Raw genomic sequence first — 22,114 nt, 5'->3', positions numbered from 1 at the left:
CTGCTTGGATGATATTCATGAACTATCTAGTAGAAGTATTGTCTAAATGTATTTCAAGGGTCAGAAGGTTAACTAAGGTAGGTGTGAAATGGATGAATGAAGAGATTTAGTATGCAATATGAGGAAAAAGGCATTATGGAGGCAACCTAAAATGAGCAGTAATAATCAATTAAAAGAGGATTACCAAGTACAGGCAGGGATAACTCTGTTGATAAGGGTAGCAAAAGTTAAGTATGAGCAGGAGATAGCTAATGAAACTAAAAAAAAATCCTACCTGAGATATTTAATGAGCAGTTCATAAAGGTTTTCCATCCTTGTGAATGTGACAACATGGAGATTTTAAGAGCAGTGGATGATGAGGGAGGAGAGACTGGCTGTAACTGTACAAGAGGTATATGGGGAATTAAAAAAACTTGATGTTAATTAGGCTGTGGCACTTGATGATATATCACCATGTATTTTAAAGGAATGTGCTAGAAAGGAGTTGGAATCTGCCTTTACATATTTGTTTAATATGAATCTTGCATTGGATCAAGATCAAAAGGAGTGGACAGAAGGCAAGATTGTGCCACTTCATAAGGGAACTGACAGAACTCAAACATCAAATTATAGGCCAATCTATGTGTCAGGTGTTGTGGTTAGTGTTGAGAACAATGGTGAGAATCAAGATCGAAAATTTGGTTGACAACAAGGGTATTATCTTTGATGGACAACATGGAATTGCTAAAGGAAGATCATGTTTTAGTAATCTATTTCTTCTTTCTTCTTTAGTCATTAACTGTCAACTGATTAGCAGGTTGACCTCTCAACCAATATGCTGTTGTAGGTGCTACTGGATTCTGTATATCATTCACAATATGGTTTTCCATTTTTGGCAAATCAGTGGAGACAACTCCAGCCACATCAATAGTTAGCTGCTGGTTCTTCAGGTCATCCTTGACATGCCCAAGCCACATTTTCCTCAGTGTTGCTCCCTAAACTCTCCAGTGGGCATGTCGTTCATACCAGGGCAGTTTGTGAGGCAGCCAACTGGTGTTTCATTCTGCAGACATGGCCAAATCACCAGTCTACATTTTTGTATTTGTTTTTCGACAGCAGGTTGTTTGTCACACCTTTCCCAAATAGTCTCATTATAGTGGCGAAGCGAGATGCCCAGGATCTGTCACAGGCATTGCAATTGGAAAACTTCAAGATTGTTCAGGTCTGATGCAAGCAGAGTCCATGTTTCTGCTCCATACATGAAGATCGTCATGATCAGTGTCCAGAAGAGGCAAATTTTGGTCTTGGTGGAGATGTTGGTTATCTTCCAGAGGCACCATTTAAGTGAAGCGAAAGCTTCTCTTGCCTAGCCAATCCTGCTATGGACGTCAATGGTGGATGCCACTTTCTTCTCCTGCACAAGTGACCCCCAGATATTTGAATTTATGGACGTGCTCGATTTGGACACCACGAAGACAAACATCAGCCTGTGATCTATCAGTGATCATAAATTTGGTCTTGTCCACATTGATTCTTGAACCATATGGCTGGGAGATACAGGCAATGTGGTAAAGAATGTCAGTAGCCTCTGCATCTGTGTCACCAAATATGGCACTGTCATCCACAAAAATCAGGTTAGTCAGGAAGCTGTTTGCACACCGTACCGAACTCCATGTCTGCCCTTGGAAGCTTCTCTCATAACGGCGAGCCAGTCACCAATTCATCAAACCTATACTATATAATATAATATAATATAGAATATAATATACTATTTGAAAGTTTATTTTTCACTTGGTTAGACTATAATAAATTTAGTTTAATCCTTTATCCAAGTGTGAACAAACAAAGTTTGCACCTGAAAATATCTTCAGGACTGAGGCAAGGTAGTACAACACCAGGCAACTCGCAGCAAAGGTGGATCAAGCTCTCATCTCCTTGTCTCAGTATCTCCCATAATGCGCAGCACATCTCCATGCGGACATGTATACTGCTATGTATTAAGGGAAGGGCCACTACCCATACCGGTTTCGACCTTTATTGAAGTCTCGTCAGTGGAAGCCAGGCCCAGAGTGGAGATACTAAGGCAGAAGCAATAGGAGATGTGCTGTGCATTATGGGAGATACTGAGATAAGGAGTGGAGAGCTTGATCCACCTTTGCTGAAAGTTTCCCAGTGTTGTACTACCTTACCTCAGTCCTGAAGATATTTTCAGGTGCAAGCTTTGTTTGTTCACACTTGGATAAAGGATTAAACTAAATTTATTATAATATACTATATTCCCATCCTCTTCAGCTTGTACACTAACTCATCATGTGGTAATCTATCAAATGTTTTTACAAAGTCCAAGAATATCACTGTATATGATTCTCTCTTGTCTAACACACTTGTCACCGTGTCATTAAATACAAGTAAATTACTAAAACAATACCTATCCTTTACAAATCCATGCTGACCATCATAAAGAATACTATGTCTATCAACCCAATCTTGTATTCTATTCCTAATCAATCTCTCCAACACCCTGACTATTATTATTATTATTATGTGATATCTCTAGGGAGAGTCCAAAGACTCATCGAGGGAGAATGTGCCAACAGCATCAAATGATCAAACTCCTTCCAACTACTAACCGTGCTCAAACTTGCTTAACTTTTTGCATGAGCCATTAGTAGCAGAGGCTCTCCCAATCAACCAACATTTGCTGCAACTGCAGTTATACAGATCAGTCTATAATTGGAAACTTCTCTCCTAGAACCATGTTTATAGAATGGTACTATTTTGCCTTCTTTTTACTCCTTAAGAACTTTACCCACTCTAAGACTTTCATTAAATAACCAAGTCAAGGGCATAGTTAAATGTTGTGTACATTCCTTAAGAATACATAGTGATATGTCATCCATTCCCACAGCCTGATTAATATTTAACCCCAACTAATATCTGATATACCTCCCATTCTTTCAGTTCCAATTCTCCTAATAATTGTCTCTCTTCTATATATTGCATGATATTATCACATCAGTATGGTATATGCTGATCAAGTACTTATTCAGTAATTTCACTATATGTTTGCAACAATCACTCCGTTCCCATGACTATCCACCAAAGTGTCAACCTGCCAATTAATCTTTCTCTTGCTTGCCATATAGTAGAAGAATTCTCTGGAATTAACTATTTCCGTTATATTCTGCTATACCAATGTATTTCCTTTGTCTCAACAAAGTATTTTGATATATACTTCGACCTTTATGACATAAAGGTCAAATGTAGATTTTAGTTATATTAAACTAAAGTTTTTATTCAAACACGGTAGTTGTCTCCATAATTTTCAAAAATACAGCCTAAAAGAAAGTATTTTGATGTTCATATTATGATGATATCTCAGAGAGGTTTTTTTTTTTAAAAACTCTGCTATCATAACATTCACTGGCACAAGACAGAAAGGAGGACTGCCATAGTACTAAATGTGAAACCCATTGTTGTTGGTATTTAGTAAGTTATAAACTACTACACTGACCTTAACGTTTATGCTAACTACAAAAAATATCCAGAACAGTAATACAAAACGTAAATCCTTTTAACAGCAGAGATGATACAGCAAAAGCATGTTCATTTGATAACTGTTTGATAATTTGTTTTGTTTGTTTGTTTTAGGAAATTCAATTACCTATGCATTTTTTATGTTCGTAAATTATGATATTTGTTTCATGGCTGCAGTAGTTTTATCCTCCTTCATAGCATGCAGTCTCATAAATATAAAAATATATATATATATATCACTATTACCAGATCATTCTACTTACTCCAGGATCTCAAGAGACCTGCTCCATTACAGATCGGTAAGTTAAACAACCTTTAAGATGAAGTGACTTCATGGTGAATCAAGAGTTTAAAGAAAGCTAATATTCCAATAATATTCCACTCAGATCAGCAGTGGACGATATCAGCTGGCATGTTAAAAAAAATAATTTTCATTAACTCTCTCTCTGACTCCTATAGGCAATATCCTATAGGAACCAGAATGTCAAGGCTGTAGAGTATTTCAAAACCATGATAGTGATCCTCTGTTTATGTCTCAGATACTCTATTCTCATCAGTTTAATTCCTCTCTTCATAAATTGACACAGGACAATCCAATGTCAAGATAAATTATATAACATGGAGAGGACAAAAGTGATGGGTTCTCCTATCTAATCTCACCTATTATTACATGAAGTTTGAGCAACATGCTTTTGAGTCCATCACTCTGTAAGTATCTTTGAGTCCATCTCAAGTGTAAGAAAAGTTTTGTCCATGAAGTATCTTCACAACTAAGTTACTTATATGCAAAGGCTGATTGCATCACATCAGTTGCCTTAGTATCCCATAATGCAAATCACTTCCTTTCAGACATATATATATTGCTATGCACTAATGAATGGGTCACTACTCAGATTATGTTTTGACCTTTATTGAAGTCTCATCACTGAGGGACCCAGGAAGATAAAAGGCTGAATTAACAAAGAAGTCATATATTTTCCATTTACAAGTAGTAAAGAGGTGTATCAATATTATAATAATGGGTGACTTAAATGCAATAATACTTCACATAAAACCAATATAGGACCACTAGGAGAACCAATATATAATAATAATGGGAAGAGATTAAGAGCATTTACCCTATACAACAATTATAGAATAATGAATACCTACTTTAAACATAAACATTCACAGATTTACCTGACAAGCAAGAAATACAAAACGCATCATAGACTACATAATATTTAATATGAAATTATCAAATATGATCATAGATGCCAGAGAATATAGAGGAGCAGAGATAGAGTAAGACCGCTACTTACTGGTAGGGAAAATTAAATGGAAACCAAGATAGGAGGGAAGGAAAAAACCAAAAGAAAATAGAAACACAGAACTATATAAGATTAAACTCTTAGACGATGAGAATATCAGAGGCTTGTATCAGAATATAATTAGGGATTGGTTGAGTTAAAATGAGGAAAGTAGAATGCTGCAAGAGAGAGTTTGGGAACAAAAAGAAAATGGATAAGATGCAGAGGTCTAAGACAATGGGATGAAGAGATCAAACAGATAATTGAAGAAATAAAGATAGCATATAAACAATGGCTAAATTTAAAAGACAGATGAATATTCATCGAGTATAAAAGGAAAAGAGCAATAGCAAAGAAAGCATGTAGAAAAGACAAATAGAGAAACATATGAAAATTTTATGGCAAAATTAGAATGGGACTGTACATTAAAAATACCTAAAACATAGAGAATCCTCAAAAAAATGAATAACGATTTAAAAGAAAGAACAAAAATCGATATAATCGAACCAGGAACCTGGCAGGAGTATGTCCAGAAGTTATGGCATGATAACTCCTTGATACAAGAATTCTCCATGAAATAAAACATTAGTAATATAGATGAGTTTACATACAAAGAACTACAAAATGCCCTCAAACAAAGCAGAACAAGAAAGTCACTAGGGGAAGATAATATAAACACAAAACTTATTAAATTTACAGGCAAAGAATTTAATACCAGATTTCTAAAACTTATAAACTAAATATACAAAGAGGGAAAATCCCTAAAAAACTTGGGTAGAGCTCTAGTGATCCCAATGTACAAAAAAAGGACAAAAATCACATTGCAATAACTATCATGACATCAGCCTCCTCAATACAAGTTATAAAATCTAAATGTTAACAAATTAATTAATACCCTATATAGAATCATAGCTGGGAGAAGAACAGAATGGATTCCGTAAGGGAAGATCATGTATAGACTTGGCTTTTATTTTAAAAATAATTATAGAAAAACATAGAGAATACAATATTGAAACACACATAGCTTTCATTGATTATATAAAAGCATTTGACAAAATTTGGAGAAATAGACTATGGGAAATCTAAAGGAATATCACATTCCAAACCAACTATACAATGCTCTATTGAACATATACCATAATGATGAAATTGCAATAAAGCAAAATGATACCATACCTACTTGGAAGTCAATAAATAGAGGAGTCCGTCAAGGCTGTCCTTTATCACCCATATTATTTAACATATATATATGGACAACATTATCAAATTTCAACAGAGAAAACTAAAGTCATGGCTTTTTATGGAAATAATCCTGTCAGAAGTAAAATAGTAATAAATAATAAAATAATTGAACGAGTTAATAATAAATACTTAGGCTGTAAACTATCTTACATAAATGAAATAGATATTGATTTTAAGATGATAAACTTTATAAAAATCACTGGAGTAATTAACAGAACATTTAAACCTAACTACGTACACAAAACGCCAAACTTACACTATTATATAGAAGTGAGATATGGACCTTCAGAGAAAGAGATATGCAGAGAATTCAGGCAGCAGAAATGAAATTCCTTAGAAAAACAGAAAAACTAACCCTATAAATAAAAAAAGAAATATGAAATCATTAAAAATCTTAAAATTATTTCCATAACAGACTCGATGATTAAATACAGGAACAACTGGCTACACCATATAGCAAGAATGCAGAGAGAAAGATTGCCAAAAAAGATCTTAACATATAAGCCTAGAGGAGCAAGGAATAGGGGACGATCAAGAAGAAGATGGACTGAGTCCGGGACAGGCCACTTGGCCTAGAACCTGGATAAGAGGAAGAAGTGTTATTACCTTATAATTAAAATACTCTGAATCAGACATAGTACAGTTGTAGAAAGCTTGTTTACTCTGTTATAAAATGAATTATACTTGATAAGAAATTTTTTGTTTATTTGCTTATGCTTGAGTAAAGGATTAAAGTTTGCACATGAAGTATCTTCACAATGAGTATATTATTATTATTATTTTCCTGACCCCCATAGAGTCACAAGACTCATTGTGTGAAGTCGACACTAGCGAACACAAAGTCTATCATACTACTCCATAAAATCATCCACAGTCTGCATGTGTGCCACCCTCTCAGACAATGCATTACATGCTCCTACCACTATCCATGCAAAAAACTTAATTCTTACCCTTCTACTCACTACCTTTTGCAACTTCCAGGGATGGTCTTGTCCTTGTTTCTTTTCCTCATTCAACCATATGAAAAAAACTCAATGTTATTATGATAATAATCCTTTAACACCTAAAATATCTTAATCTCTCCCTCTTTGCCTTCTATCCATCAAATTGCAGTCGGTATGCCTCAGTCAATCCTCATAATCAATGTTGTACTGTCCTGACATCATTTTTGTAATTAGTCTCTGCACATTCTCCAAGATTATTTCATTCTCTTCAAATCCCAGTGACCAGATCTCAGCAGAGAAATTCAGATGTGGTCTGTTCAAGTATACAACAGGACCATCACACTTTTAACTCTCATGGTCAATGTTCTGAGTCTCCATAGCTAAGTCAGTATAGACAAAGCCCCTCGATCAGAAAGACTGAGTTCGATTCCCATCCGTCATGTGAGGAACCTTTATCTAGTCTCTTTCGAGGTTTTTTTCACTCAGAAACTTCGGTTTTTCATCCCCTAGAACAGGCAAACTAGCTCTGAACACGTATCTACAGACATAGGATACCCCAGGAGGCATAGGGCTAACCACCTTATCCTTGAATTATGGTTGCAAAATCCAAAAATAGTTAGAGGGTCATGGGCACTTAAATGCCTGTTAGGATCAATGATGATGGTCAATATTCTCCTCAACATTGCTGCAATTCTTTGATATGGCTTCATGACCATTGCAATATGTCTACAGAACTTTACATCTCGCACAGTCACCCAACATCCCTTGCTTCACCACTTTTTCCAGTATAACTTCATCAAGTGAGCATGAAGCATCCCTTATATCTTCTTCCTCTCTTCCATCATCTATGTGGATGATGATGAGGCCGAATGAACTCTTTCCACTTTTGTCTGTCCCAGGAGAGTCCGAAGAATTCTGTCCAGTTTGGTGTCGCTTGTTGGGATTTGGTTTTCAGGTCCTCTTTTATTTTGTCTATCCATCTAATTCGGGGCCATCCTTTGGATCTTTTACCTTCCATCGTTGTATTCAGGGCTTTAGATGGTAGTCTTTCTGTTCCCGTTCTGGTCACATGGCCAAACCATCGCAGTCTTCTTTCTTGGATTTTGTCTATTATTGTTATTTCTTGTTTTAGTCATTTCCTTATGTCTTCGTTTCTTAGTTGATCCAGCAGAGATACTCCAAGTAATCTTCTTAGCCAACCCATTTCAGTAACTAATAATATTTTCTCTTCAGCCTTTTTGAGATTCCAGCATTCACTTCCATAGGGAATATTGGGAGGACCATTGTTTCATAGATTCTTACTTTTGTTACTTGTTTGATGTCTCTTGACTTCCATATTTTATTAAGTCTTCCAAAATTTGGAAGTTTGTTTATATCTTTAATTTCACCATTGTGCTCAATAACTCTACCAAGGTAGGTGAAGTTTTCTACCTGTTCTAGATGCTTACAATTAAATTTCAATTTTCAGACTGGTGCTTCTTTTTCCTATTTGCATAATTTTTGTTTTGCCTATATTTATGTTTAATCCAGAGTTTATACACTCCTCCTTTATTTTATCAGAAATTCACTGTAGATTTTCTTTTGTGCTTGCAACTAATGCAATGTTGTCTGCAAATTTTAAATTTGTTACATTTTTCCCATACATTTTGATTCCGGAGTCTTCATTGTTTAAGGCCTTATCGGTTGCTTCTTCCAGTGTAAAATTGAACAGGTCTGGTGACAGATTGCATCCCTGTCTTGCTCCGCTCTGTGTGGAACCAGTTGGTTAAGGTGTCCTCCATTCGTACTGCACTTTCAGATTTCTCATACAGATTCTTCATTATTCTTGGTCTTATTGTTTTGTTGGGAATTCCAAATTCTTCCATAGTTCTCTTCTACGGATTGAATCAAATGCCTGACAAAAGTCTATGAAATTTATGTAGCAACTTTGGTTGTACTCTAGTGTCTTTTCTACTGTCTTAAGGTCTTAAGGTGAATAGTTGATCAATTGTGCTTCGTCCTGGTCTGAAACCTGCTTGTTTTTCTCCTAGTGCTAGTTCTATATATGGCTTAATTTGTTTTTGGAGTACTTTTGTAAAAACCTTACTCGGAATACTGAGGAATAATGCCTCTGTAATTATTGCATTCTGTTTTATTTCCTTTTTTGTATATAGGAGTTATAACTGATTGGTCCAATCAGTAGGCACTGCTTCATTTTTGTAGATCCTTTCAAATAATGTTTTTAATGGTTCCAAAAGTTGTTCCTTTCCTGCTTTTAAGAATTCTGCATGTATTTGATCAATGCCAGGTGCTTTCCTAGTTTTGAGATTTTCTATGCTGTGTGCTATTATTTCTTTGGCAAAGATATTTGTTTCCTCTTCCATTTCAGTGGCTGGAATAGTAGTATCCTGTGAGCTGTTTTTATTATATAAATCTTTGAAGTATTCTTCCCATCTGGCCATTCTTTTTGTTTTACTTTCAATTAGTTGTCCTTCTTTGTTTTTAATCATTTTAATTTTTGTTGTCCATATCTTACTAATTTAATCTATTTGTTTATATAATCCATGGAGGTTATTTTCTTTCAATGGGTTTTCTGCCATTTTGCATTTTTCTTCTCACCAGTTATTCTTGTCTCTTTTAACTAGTTTACTAATTTCTCTGGTTAATCTATTATATTCATTTCTGTTATAGTTCTGTTTTAGTTTCATGCTTTTCCTTTGATCACTTAACCTTTTTACTTCATTCAAGATCCAATCCTTTTTACCTTCTCTTTCTGTGTAACCTATTGTTTTTTTCTGCCGATTTTAATATTATTTCCTTTAATTTGCACCAATGTTCTTCGCTGTTTATATTCTGTTTTGGTAGTTCCTTCAGGTTTTTATCTAGTTCTAGTTGATATTTTCTTAGAATATTGTTGTCTTGTAGTTTTTTTACATTCAGTCTCCTTTTGACTCTAAAAGCGCGTTCAGATTTTAACTTTATTCTTAGGTTTGCTAATATTAGCTTATGGTCTGATCCACAATCTGCAGAAAAGGATTTGCAATTTAGGATACTTGATTTCCATCTTTGGTTTACAACAATATAGTCTATCATATTCTTGGTTTGTCTGTCTGGTGATATCCATGTCCATTTTCTTTGGGGTTTTGGATGTTTAAAGAGAGTGTTAGTTATTGTTAGTCTATTATCTGAGCAGAAGTTTAGCAGTCTTTCGCCACGGTTATTGCTTTCTCCATACCCGAACTTTCCTTCCGATTACTCTTGGCCAGGTATCCCAGTCTTTGCCTACTTTTGCATTTAAGTCTCCCCCATTACAATTAGGAGATCTTGACTTGATGTCTGCTGTACTGTTTTTTGCAAATCTATGTAGAACTCCTCAATGTCTTCTTCTGATGATGTTGAGGTTGGTAAGTATACTTGAATACTAGTCAGTGATCAGATTGATGTTTTAAATCTTGCTTTAATTATCCTAGGTGAGATAGGATTGTAAGACAATAGAGAGTTTTGAGCCTTTGGTTTTAATATAAGTGCTACTCCTTATTGGTGTTTGTTGTCGTCCCTGCCTGAAGTTAAGATTTTGTACTGTCCATGGTGGAATTTTCCTTTTCCAGTCCATCTGATTTTGCAGAGTCCAATCACTTCCCATCGGTAGTTGCCTAATTCATGCAGTAGTATTTCCAATGCTCCTTCCTGGTGAAGAGGTCTTACATTCCATGTTCCTGTGCTTGTTATGTTTTTCTGGTCTACCAGGTGATGTTTTGTTCCCTTATATGGATCCCAAATTTTAAGATCTTACATTAAGTTGTATTAAACTGACATCCCAGTGTCTTTTCCCACCTTGCCAGTTTAAACATCATCACTATTACTAATAAACCTCCCAAGCTTCATATCATCTGCAAACAACCCTCTCCAACCCCTGTAGTCCTGTGACAATAGCATTGACAAAGATTGAACAGCATTGGTCCCAGGGCTGAACCCTGTAGAAGTCCAATTGTAACCTTCCTACTCCCTGATACTGCTCCCTCATATGCAACTCTAATCACATGATCCACTAAACTGATATCCAAACCCATATGATGCAACTTAAAAATCAACTTGTCCTGTGGCACCCTGTCAAATGCCTTGGGGGAAAAAAATTATGCCTTACCCTCATCCACTGCTCTTGTTACTCTATTGTAAAAGGTAACCAGATTACTAAAATAGTGCCCTTTAACAAATCCATGCTGGCCTGCACAAACAATGTTAACCTTATCTGCCAAATTCTGTATATGAGTTCTTACCAATTTCTTTAAAATTTTAACAAATACAGAAGAAATACAAACAGGCCTATAGTCTAATATCTTCATTCTACCACCACTCTTATGCAATCTTACCCTCCTTCCACTCTCAAGGAACCTGCCCCATTGCAAGACTTTCATTAAATAACCAAGTTAATGGCACAGTCAGTTCCACAGCACATTCCCTTAAAACATGTGGTGAAATTCTATCTAGTTCCCTTATCATCATGTCTTAACATTTAGTGTACTTGGTATTTGAAATACATCCTCTTCATTCACTTCTAACATTTCACTACTCATTATCCTTCTAGGAATAAAACCTGTAGTACCAGAATGGAGCAGTCTAATAAAGTGATCATTAAAAGGCTCAACTATGTTATTTACTTTGATCACCCAGTTCCCATCTTCACCTAGCAAGATAATCCATCCACTATCATTTTTTCTCCTACTCATCACATAGCAAAAAATCCCCTTGTGTCACAGTGCTGGTCTCCTCTCATATTCTAATTTTTCTCCCCTTACAATACTAGTCACTTTTCTAGCATGATTCTTATATTCCTGTGCAACTCTTCTGCACCTCTCTCTCTCTTTATATGCCTTTCATAATCTCTTTTTATTCTGCAATTTCCCTTTTATTCCTTTTGTCATCCATTTGGAGAGCTTGCAAGATAATATAAACAGGTTGTCATTATGGGCAAAAGATAATGGGTATCAGTTTAATGTGGAGAAATGTCAAGTTATGCATTTTGAGATAAACAGATTACAAGCAGTGTATCACATAGATGTTTTTTTCATCTATTTCCTCCAGGAAATACATGAAACTAGAGATTTAGAAATGTAGTAGACAGAGAGTTAAAGTTTAGAGAACATATTGCTAAAGTTGGCAAGGTAACACATAAGATTACTTGGCTATTGAAGAACACACTAACAAGTAGAGATAAGGAAGTGGTTATTCCTCTTTATAAGGCCTTGATATCCACCTTTAGATTATTGTGCTCAAATCTGGTCGTCTGGGTTTCTTGAGATGTGGAAGTGGTGGTGAAGATTTGTAGAATGGTGATGGTGAGTGGTCTGTGGAATGTTCTCTATGAAGATGGACTGATGGTGTGTGTGTGTGGATTGCAGAAGTTGGTTGATAGGAGAAAAAGAGGGGATATGATATTATTATTATTATTATTAAGGGTATCTCCATGGAGTCAGTAGACTCATCATGGGAGACCCAAACTATCAAAACAATATCTATCATATCTCTTCTTAAATTCATTTATAGATGAAGAACTCACAACTGAGTCAGGAAATGCATTCCACTAATTCACCACCCTCCAGGCAAAAAACCTTGTTCTCACACCCTTGTTAACCACACTTTTCCTTAATTTCCAGGGATGACCTCTTGTTCTTCCATCACTATCACACAGTTGAAACATTTCCCCTGCATCAAACTTATAAAATCCTTTTAGTAATTTAAATGTTTCTATCATATCTCCTACTTCTCTGCCTATCAACCAACCTCTGCAATCCACAAGCTCTCAATCTATCAATTTAGGGAACATTTTTTACATCACTCAACAACTTAGTCACTCTCCTCTGAACCCTCTCCACAACTTCCTCATCTCCAAGGAATCCAGGTGACCAGACTTTAGCACAATAATCCAAATGAGGAAGCATCAATGCCTTATAAGGGGATATAATAACCTCTTTATCTCTGAATGTTAGTGTGTTCCTCAATAACCAAGTAATCCTATGTGCAATCTTGGACACCTTAGCAATGTGTCCCCTGAACTTCATCTCCCTATCCACCAACACCACTAAGTCCCTAGTGTTATCAATCTCTTGAAGTACCATTCCATCAATGTAGTACACAGCTGGTAATCTTTTAATCCCAATATGCATAACTTTACACTTTTCCACATTGAACTGACATCCATTAACATTGGCCCATTTTGCCAGCTTATTTAAATCATCCTGCAACTCTCAACATCAGCTTGATTTTTAATTGTGCTACTCAACTTTGCATCATCAGCAAACAACTAAATATCTCCCTTTAAGCCATTTCCTATATCATTTATGTACAAATTAAACAACAATGGCCCAAGCACAGAGCCCTGAGGCACACCACTGGTCACCTACCTCATCCTGGACTCTGCTCGTCCATACACCACCTTCTGGTTTCTCTCCCTGAGCCATTCTCCTATCCATATCACCAGTTTAGTATCCATCTCCACCTGATCCAATTTTCGCAACAGTATTCCATGGGGTATCCTGTCAAAAGCCTTAGCAAAATCCAGAAGTACCACTGTGTAGCCATTTCCTTTGTCTAACTCAGATGTCATTCTATTATAAAAAAGGTTAATAAATTGCTAAGGCAGGATAGACCTTTAACAAAACCATGTTGGTCCCTATAGAGTATCATATCCTGATCCACCCATTCTTGAATTTTGTCTTTAACCAACTTTTCCAATACTTTTACCACCACTCCAGAGATGGTGATTGGCCTGTAATTAACTACCGTAGTTTTAGAGCCACCTTTATGCAAAGGAACTACTTTGTCTTCTTTCCACTCCCTAGGGACCATACCAGAGTTAAAACTTAAGTTAAACAACCAAGTAAGAGGCACTGACAATTCCTTTGCATATTCACACAACACCTGAGCTGATATTCTATCTAAACCTACAGCAGTGTTTGCATTTAAATTTTGTAATATACTAAGTACCTCTGATTTCTAAATTTTTAATTCTCACGTTCGTTATTGTGATATGATAGAAACATTTAAATTGCTTTAAAGGTTACAGGATTGATGCAGGGGGAAATATGTTGGCATTTGGCTGGAGGGTCAAAACAAGGGATAATCCCTGGAAGTTGAATAAAGGTGTGGTTAGTAGGGATGTGATGACTAGATTTTTTGCTTGGAGAGTTGTGAATGAGTGGAATGGGTTTGCCAGAGTCAGTTGTGAATGCTTTGTCTATTAATGGATTCATGGAGAGGTATGATAGATTGTGTGGATAGTTTGGATCTATATGATGAATCTTTGGATTCCATGACCTATACAATAATAATAGCAATAATAATAATTTGACTCCAAATTGCTTTATCTTTTTCACTTGAGATATGCAATCTGTCATTGCTTTCAACAATTGTTTCTTAAGTACCTACCATGCACTAATAACCCCTCTTCCTTTAAATTCTTTCATCCATTGCACTGCTGCAAGCTGGTTTATAAGTGTATGATAGTCACCTGCCTTATAATTCTATGTAACTTTCTTCTGTTTTGATACCCCCATGCCTCTTCATCCTCCTAGTGAGGACAGTCACTCTCACCAATGGGGACAAGTATAACATCTCAGTAACAATCAGATCCTCTGATGCTATGACTAAATTCAGAGCTCTCGATCCTCATGTTGTCTCCACCACATGCTGGCTATCCCTCAAAATATCCAAAAATTTAGTTCCCTTATTACTGCATGCTGTCTCCTCTGCCCAGTTTATATCACTATAGTTGAAGCCATCCATAATGATCACTCACTTTGCACTTGCCAAACTAATTTGCTAAGCATTTCTTGTCATCACCATTTATATTCCCTGGTCTGTAGCAACATCCGACTAAATATCTTGTCCTATAAACATCCATCTCACACCATCACATAATACAATTACTTATCAATTATAATTTACTTTGTAAAAACGTAACCAAGCTATCTATAACTATTTCTGATTCAGAGTATTTTAATTATAAAGTGATACACCTTTTTACTACTTATATATGGAAAATATATGACTTTTTAATTCAGCCTTTGTATCTTCCTGAATCTGGTCCCCAGTGATGAGACTTCAATAAAGGTTAAAACACAGTCTGGGTAGTGACCCTTCCATTAGTGCATAACAATATACATATCTGAAAGGAAGTGTGATTTGCATTATGGGATACTAAGGCAACTGATGTGAAATCAACAGCCATTGTATATAAATAGCCTAGTTGTGAAGATACTTCATGGACAAAACTTTGCCAATACCTGGAGGTAAAGGATTGAACAAGAATATAATTTCTTGCCAAGTATAATTTACTGTGTTAAATTCTGTTTATTCATTCTTCTGCTGAAAGCAACAAACACACACATATGCTGCAAATTCTTCCACAGCCTGTTAACTATTGGTGTGACTGTTTTGATACAACTCAAGGCAATAGCATAGACATGACCAAGCATGCAAAGTCACACGGTTCTGCCTGACTTGCCATACACGTGATAGTAAGGTGAAAGCAAATTAAACTGTCACACCTTGTAGGTCCTTCATCTACAAAGTATTATCAATGGTTTAATGTTATACTTCAAATATTATATTCTATTTTGTCTGTTATTACATCTTTATGACCTAATTTTTTTGTATTAATGACTTCATAAAGCTTGGTGAAAATTCTGAATGTAAATTATTTCATAATCTGAACCCAGTATATCTTTTAATGATATTCCTTAACATGCATGTGAATGCATTCTCACAAGAGTTTAACAGTTAGAATGGATCTTCTGTCATAAGTCTTGTGAGGATAAGCAGGCCTGAAAAATAATATCTAGTTAGGAAAGAGATGGCACATAATAAAATATTTTGGCACATTCGTGTATCTGATAAATATTTCTTATTATAACACAAAAGCAGTGGTTCCCAACCTTTTTCCACTTGTGTACCTACCCCTTTTAAACCCATTTCTAAAAATTGTACCCCTTGTTTTTAAAATAGCTGTTTTTAAATACTGACACTTTTGTTCAGTGCCTATCTTAATGTAAAATAGTAGAAATGAGGTAATGAGTTGGAAAAGGAAAATTATTACAATAAAAGTACAAGCCACAGATTTAATTTTACAATATTCCTAACACAGAAATAAGTGTAGCTTCATGTTAAATATTGATAATGATGATAAAGTATTTAACAAACTTTTGATTTATTATTATTAATAATATTTATTTGTGTTATCTGAAAAATCTGTAATAATTGGTATACAGGTCACTAGCTGATTGCAACATTGTTGGTGAGATTGTTTAGCTTGCTTTGATGCACTTAGTTTCTTGAAATCAGGCTCAAAAGATGCAAGATACATCTTAAATCTGAACTTGCATTAAGCTTGTTGCAGTACTTATTTTTTATGAAGGTGTAAGAAGAAAAAGCTCTCTCCATTAGTTCAGTATTAGTAAATCACAAGAGGTAATTGAGTGCCTTCTCACTGAGCTGTTCATATTCATCACTGACATCTACCCAGAAGGTAATAAGATGCTTTCTTTTAAAATTAGACTTTAAAGAAGAATCAGTTGAAAGTTCGATTAACTGCTCTTTTTCACTGATTGATAGTTTAGCTTCTTTGAAGAATTCTTCATTGAAGGGATCTGCAATCCAATTGTTTTCTTTTCCATGTTGAGAGAAGTACTTATAGAAGGACACTTTGGGGACCTTCCAAGTGACTTAACATGTTCGCTGCCAACTACGAGTATACTCGTAGTGGGTAAACCTGCTTCACAAGCCAGCTACGAGTATACTCATATGACGCTTACCGCCGGGAACGAGATTATTGTAGTGACCTTGAAGTAGTGAAAATCCTTGGCTTGTGGGGCTAGTATCAAAACTGTGTATTCTCATAGACCGTATATGCTCTGTACAAGCCAACTACGAGTATACTCGTAGGACGTTTACCTCCGGTAACGAGATTATCGTACTGACCTTGAAGAAGTAAAACTGCTCGGCATAGGGGAACAGGCCATGCCAAAGTAGCGTGGCAGCGAACGTGTTAAAATATTCTCTTTCATGTTTTGGGATAGGTGTAAGTCATTCTCAGATAAGAAATTGTGCAAAGTTTCAAAAACCTCAGGCTGAACTCTGTCAATGCACGCTTTCCAAAAGTCCAGTTTTTTAATCATTGACTCAATTTTGTAAGTTACTTTGAATATAGTGATTGAGCTGTTTTGAAGTCCCAAGTTGAGTTTGTTTATTTCTAGAAAAATATCAGATATATATGCAAGACTTTGAAGTCAATCACTGTCATGAAACTTTGGAGCAAAACAGAAATAATGGTCTTCAAAAAAAAACTGGACTTCAAGTTCAAACAGCTGTGCAAGTACTTTACCACAAGATAGCCACCTTACCTCTGCATGCAAAAGTAATGTGCTATGAAGGTTGTTCATTTCTTCACACAGTGCATTAAACAATCTGGAGTTTCGTGGTTGTGACTAAATGAAATTTACAACTTTTACAGCCTCATCAAGAACTTCTTTCAGTTCACTAGGAAGAGGCTTAAATGCAAGAGTTTGTCTATGATTGCAGCAGTGACTCCATGGTACATGGGGGAGCCACTTCTTTAACTCGGCAACATAGACCTATAAAACAACCTGACATAGACTTGGCTCCATAACTGCATACTCCACAACAATTTGACCAACTAATGTCCTTTTCAACGATCACATTAAAATATCTTCGCCTGTGGTACACTCTGTCAATGGCTAACTAAGCAACACGTTTTCCTCAATTTCATTTTCTGTCAAGTACTTCATAATGACAAGCAAAATAGATAAATCAGCAACATCTACACTTTCATTGACCTCGATGGAAAAGAATTTACTTTTTTTAATGCTATCTACTACTACTACTATTACAGCTTCAATATTCAAGTACCTCGCAATGACAAACAAAATAGATAAATCAGCAACATCTACACTTTCATCAATCTCGATGGAAAAGAATTTACTTTTTTTTAATTCTATCTACTACTGCAGCTTCAACATCATCAGACATATCCTGAATTCTTCGAGACATTGTATTGTTTGTAAAAGAAATAGTATCGATTTTGCAGACATTTTCTTCCCCAAACATACAAAAAACAGCATCATTCATACAAGGAGAAATTAAATCTTCAGCTATGGTGTGATTTTTACCATATTTAGCTAGGCGATAAGCAATATGGTAGGAAGCCTCAACTGTATTCTCACTGTCTTTCTTTCCTGGCATCATGTATGAAGTTACATTTGGATGTTTTTCTAGGCGCTGAAAATAATGTATTTCTTTGTTTTTTATACATAGGATGTTTAGTTTCTAAATGTTGCATGAGTAGAGAGGGTTTCATGCAACCATTGGATAATACTTCCCTGCACACAACACACTAAGAGTTAGGACAGTCATCATCCCTGACAAATGAAAACCCATATTTAATATACTCTTCACAGTATTTCCTTTTCTTCTGTGTAATACCTGAGGCACACATCTTTTTACTATCTCCAGGTGTGGGTGTACTCGTAGCTGTGGGCACATGTTGAGAAGTACTTGGCGATGGGTTATAATCCACATCAAGTTTTGTTTATTTAACTGTTCCTGTTTTCAACCACTGATCCATAACTGACACGCTTAAAAATCACTAACAATAATAACCAAAACTACGTTAAACATTAAATTAAAAAAAAAAATACTTGAAAAGAATCACAATTAAAGATAATCCACTTACTTATACTCAGTCAATAACTGAACTGATCAAATAGTCTGGCTACAGATGTATTTATATTTTTGGAGAAGTTCTAGAAACATCGCAACTGGAAGTCAGTGGAACGTTTGTTATCACAAAGGTCCTTTCTTAGTAACATGGGATTGTACTGGAAAGGAGGATGGTGACAAAAGTGATGCATGAACTGTGTGTAATGATTGGTAGAAGAGTGGTTTGGGGGAGGGGCTCATAGCCATGCCCTCACCAATCATCATTCGCTAATGTGAGCTAGTTTTGAAGTGTCTCTATTAGCAGTGATTCAAACTTAACATTTATCGTTCCATAACTAATGTTTTGCATTTTGTTTACTTTACATGTTTTTCCGCATTAGTGATTATTTTTCGTGTACCCCTGAACGGCCCAGCACATACCCATGGGGGTACGCATACCACCAGTTGGGAGCTGATGCACTAAAGAAACAAAATAGATTTACATGTTTTAATACTCTTACATAATACAATATATTTACTTACAAGAAAAAATAACTCTCCCATTCTCTGTTCTCTCCAGTAATGTGGGGTAGGATTTTTTACTATTTCCCAGAGAACAACAGTTTTCAAAAAATATGAAGCAATATCTGACCACTTCTGTGAATCTCTGAGCAACTGTAAAAAATAAAATAGCAATTAGTATATTCTCATGAAATGTTTTCTTCAGAATGCTTAAGATGATCACAACATCCATGTACCAATCAGCTGCAAATTCACCAACCAATTTCTCATCCTCTTTCTACATATATCTCTATTCTTTGGAAAACACCAAAACAATTTTAAGAAAAGATGTTTTATTAACTCCTTATATTTCACTGAATTTCAAATCAGCATTATCAGAGCACAACACAGCTTGTATATGCAACAATGAATAAGTGAAACAATATAATTGTAATGGACAAAAGATATAAAGTCCTATTTTGGTACTTTCTAATGTTGTGGGGAAAAAAAAATTACAGCTATGTGGGAGTTGCTCTTAAGATCACAGTCTTAAGAGCAACTCCCACAGATATAAAGATATAAATTTGGGAGATACAAAGCGTATCTCCCAAATTTTTGGCAAATTAATGCAACCATATTTGTTCAGGTTAGAAGAATTCTTCAAAGCCATGGCGACTCAAAAAATAATCTTTCAGATCTGTAACGACTTCTAAATAGAACATTCGTTTTCTTCCATCTAATCCTGTGTGAAGGGGTGTCCAAAGGGTGGGCTGCCCAGTCCTGACTTGCCATAATAACAGTAGGGAAATGCATTTTTTATGTTCTTCCAGGCAGACGTTAACCGATATTCCTGTTTTCTCATACTGTAGAGGCTTAAGTGCTGTGAGAACATTATGTTGGAGGTTTAATGGATTTTTTACAACACTCAAAAAGAATTAAAAAATTAGAACACAAGTCGTACATCGTTAAACACAACTATGGCCATTCAGGCTTCGCTGACCATGTGTTGGACACCACCCACAGAGTATCATGGAAGAAAACCACCATGCTCCACTACAGCAAATTCAAGAAAGAGAGACTTTTCTTAGAAGCAGCAGCAGCTCTCAGAAACCAACCAAATCTTAATAAATATGGTTGCATTAAGCTCCGAAGATTTGGGAAACACTCATCACCAAAGATCCCACCTTACATTCCAGGCCACCTACTACCGCCCTTAGAGGGCGCTCCACCTAGATATGACTTTAGTGTCACCCACGTGATTGGGCTTAGTATTGTACGTTTTTGTGTGCATGTTACATTAATTGTTTTTGTAATCCCTGTAGATGTCCTAGTGACTAGGATGAAATATAGGAAGTATTAAATTCTATTTTAATTCTTTTTGAGTGTTGTAAAAAATTCATTAAATCTCCAACATAATGTTTTCTCATAGTAGACCAAATCACAGTCACAGGGAACCTCATACACTCCAGAGTGTGCTATAGAGTGAAGTTTATCCTTAGGTGAGCGAATCAGAGTTGCTAGTTTAACATGGGTTTGAATGTTGTGTGAAGGCCATGTTTCATCAGTGCTTTGGTTATCTTTTCTGATGTACCTCTGACATAGGGAATAGAAATTGTAATGTTGTGTTCCTATGTATTATGGGAGGGAGGGGTAATGAGGCTATGTAGTATTTTATCTATTTTGTAGGAATTGTAGCCATCGGCCAAGAATATATGGCACCGATATTTGAGTTCTGTGGACAGAACTGTATCATTAGAACAAATGGCTCTGGCTCTATGTTTAAGTGTTTTTAAAATGCCACACTGTTGGACTGAATGATGATGTCATTGTTTATGTAGGTATCTTCCTGTGTGTTGGCTTTCTGTACATGGAAAAAAATAGTGATCCATCTGAAAGATAGGTGACTAATGTGTCAAGAAAATGGTAGACAGTTATTAGATTCTTTTCTACTGTGAAGTGGATTTTGGGGTGTTGGCTGTTTAGGTAGGTGACAAATGCATCCAAAGTTTCTTGTCCATGGGGACTAAATGGCAAACACATCATCAACATAGCATAACACTCTAGGGGTTTGTACGTAGCTGTGGTAAGTACTTTTTCTAAATGGGAGGAGGTGGGGGGGGGGACCCACGGCAGTTCCATTAATCTGTTTGTAGATTTTTCCTCCACATGTAGAGTAACCTGCATACATAGTAAATTTGAATAATTCAAAGATATGAGGAGGAAATTTAGACTTGATCAAATCAAGAGTGTCTGTAAATGGTAAATAAAGAGGTAATATTAAAACTGACCATTATGTCTGAATGTTTTACAAAGGTAGAGGAGTTGCAAGTAAGGAGGCATGTACTTGGCTAACTGTTGGGCAAGTTTATGGGACTATCTATGTTATCGACTATGGGGTGTAAGGGGATATTAGATTTGTGGATTTTTGGTAATCCATAAATACAGGGTGGTTTAACATGAACTGGTTTTATTTATTTATTTTTGATGATTTCCTTTTGGAAGAAATCATCAAAAAATATTTCTAGATTTAATTTTGGAATGATTATTGCAGAACTGTTGTACTGTTGTAACCAATATGAGTAGAAGTACAACAGGAAGGAATAATCATGGGTATGAGTAGAAGTACAATAGGAAGGAATAATCATGGGAAGTAATGTAATTGAGGCCATTTGGTTTGAGACACAAGCCAACAGGAAAAAAAAGATTGTTTATAACTGCTACAGATTGGAAGAAGCAAAAGGTCGATGAGAATAGCAATCAGTAATTAGCTCTATAAGAAAAATGGTAAGTAATTATCATGAAGGACTGTAACTATGGAGACAGAAAGGAATAAAGGGCACACAGGAAATGGAATTTACACAGCTACTATGAGATAGATACCTAAAACATACAATAGAAAGGAACTGTAATGTGAAAACATTGGATATGGTA

The 22,114-nt window shown here is 35.7% G+C and overlaps 1 protein-coding gene across 3 annotated transcripts in view; it reads right to left on the bottom strand.

Moving 5' to 3' along the window:
* LOC150103703 (cyclic GMP-AMP synthase-like receptor) overlaps window positions 1-22,114 on the bottom strand; it is a 162,345-nt gene that overhangs the window by 9,734 nt on the left and 130,497 nt on the right. For all 3 annotated transcript variants that reach the window (XM_090396503.1, XM_090396504.1, XM_090396505.1), the window contains exon 6: window positions 19,226-19,357. In XM_090396503.1, coding sequence (XP_090252629.1) covers window positions 19,226-19,357 — 132 coding nt within the window. The remainder of the gene's footprint in view (window positions 1-19,225; window positions 19,358-22,114) is intronic.

Source organism: Typopeltis vanoorti, chromosome 8 (assembly GCF_054136105.1).
Source record: "Typopeltis vanoorti isolate ZY-2024b chromosome 8, IOZ_Tvanoo_1.0, whole genome shotgun sequence".
Taxonomy (NCBI): Eukaryota; Metazoa; Arthropoda; class Arachnida; order Uropygi; family Thelyphonidae; genus Typopeltis; species Typopeltis vanoorti.
The sequence above is the reverse complement of the archived record's forward strand: the minus strand, read 5'-3'. Positions and strand labels throughout refer to the sequence as shown.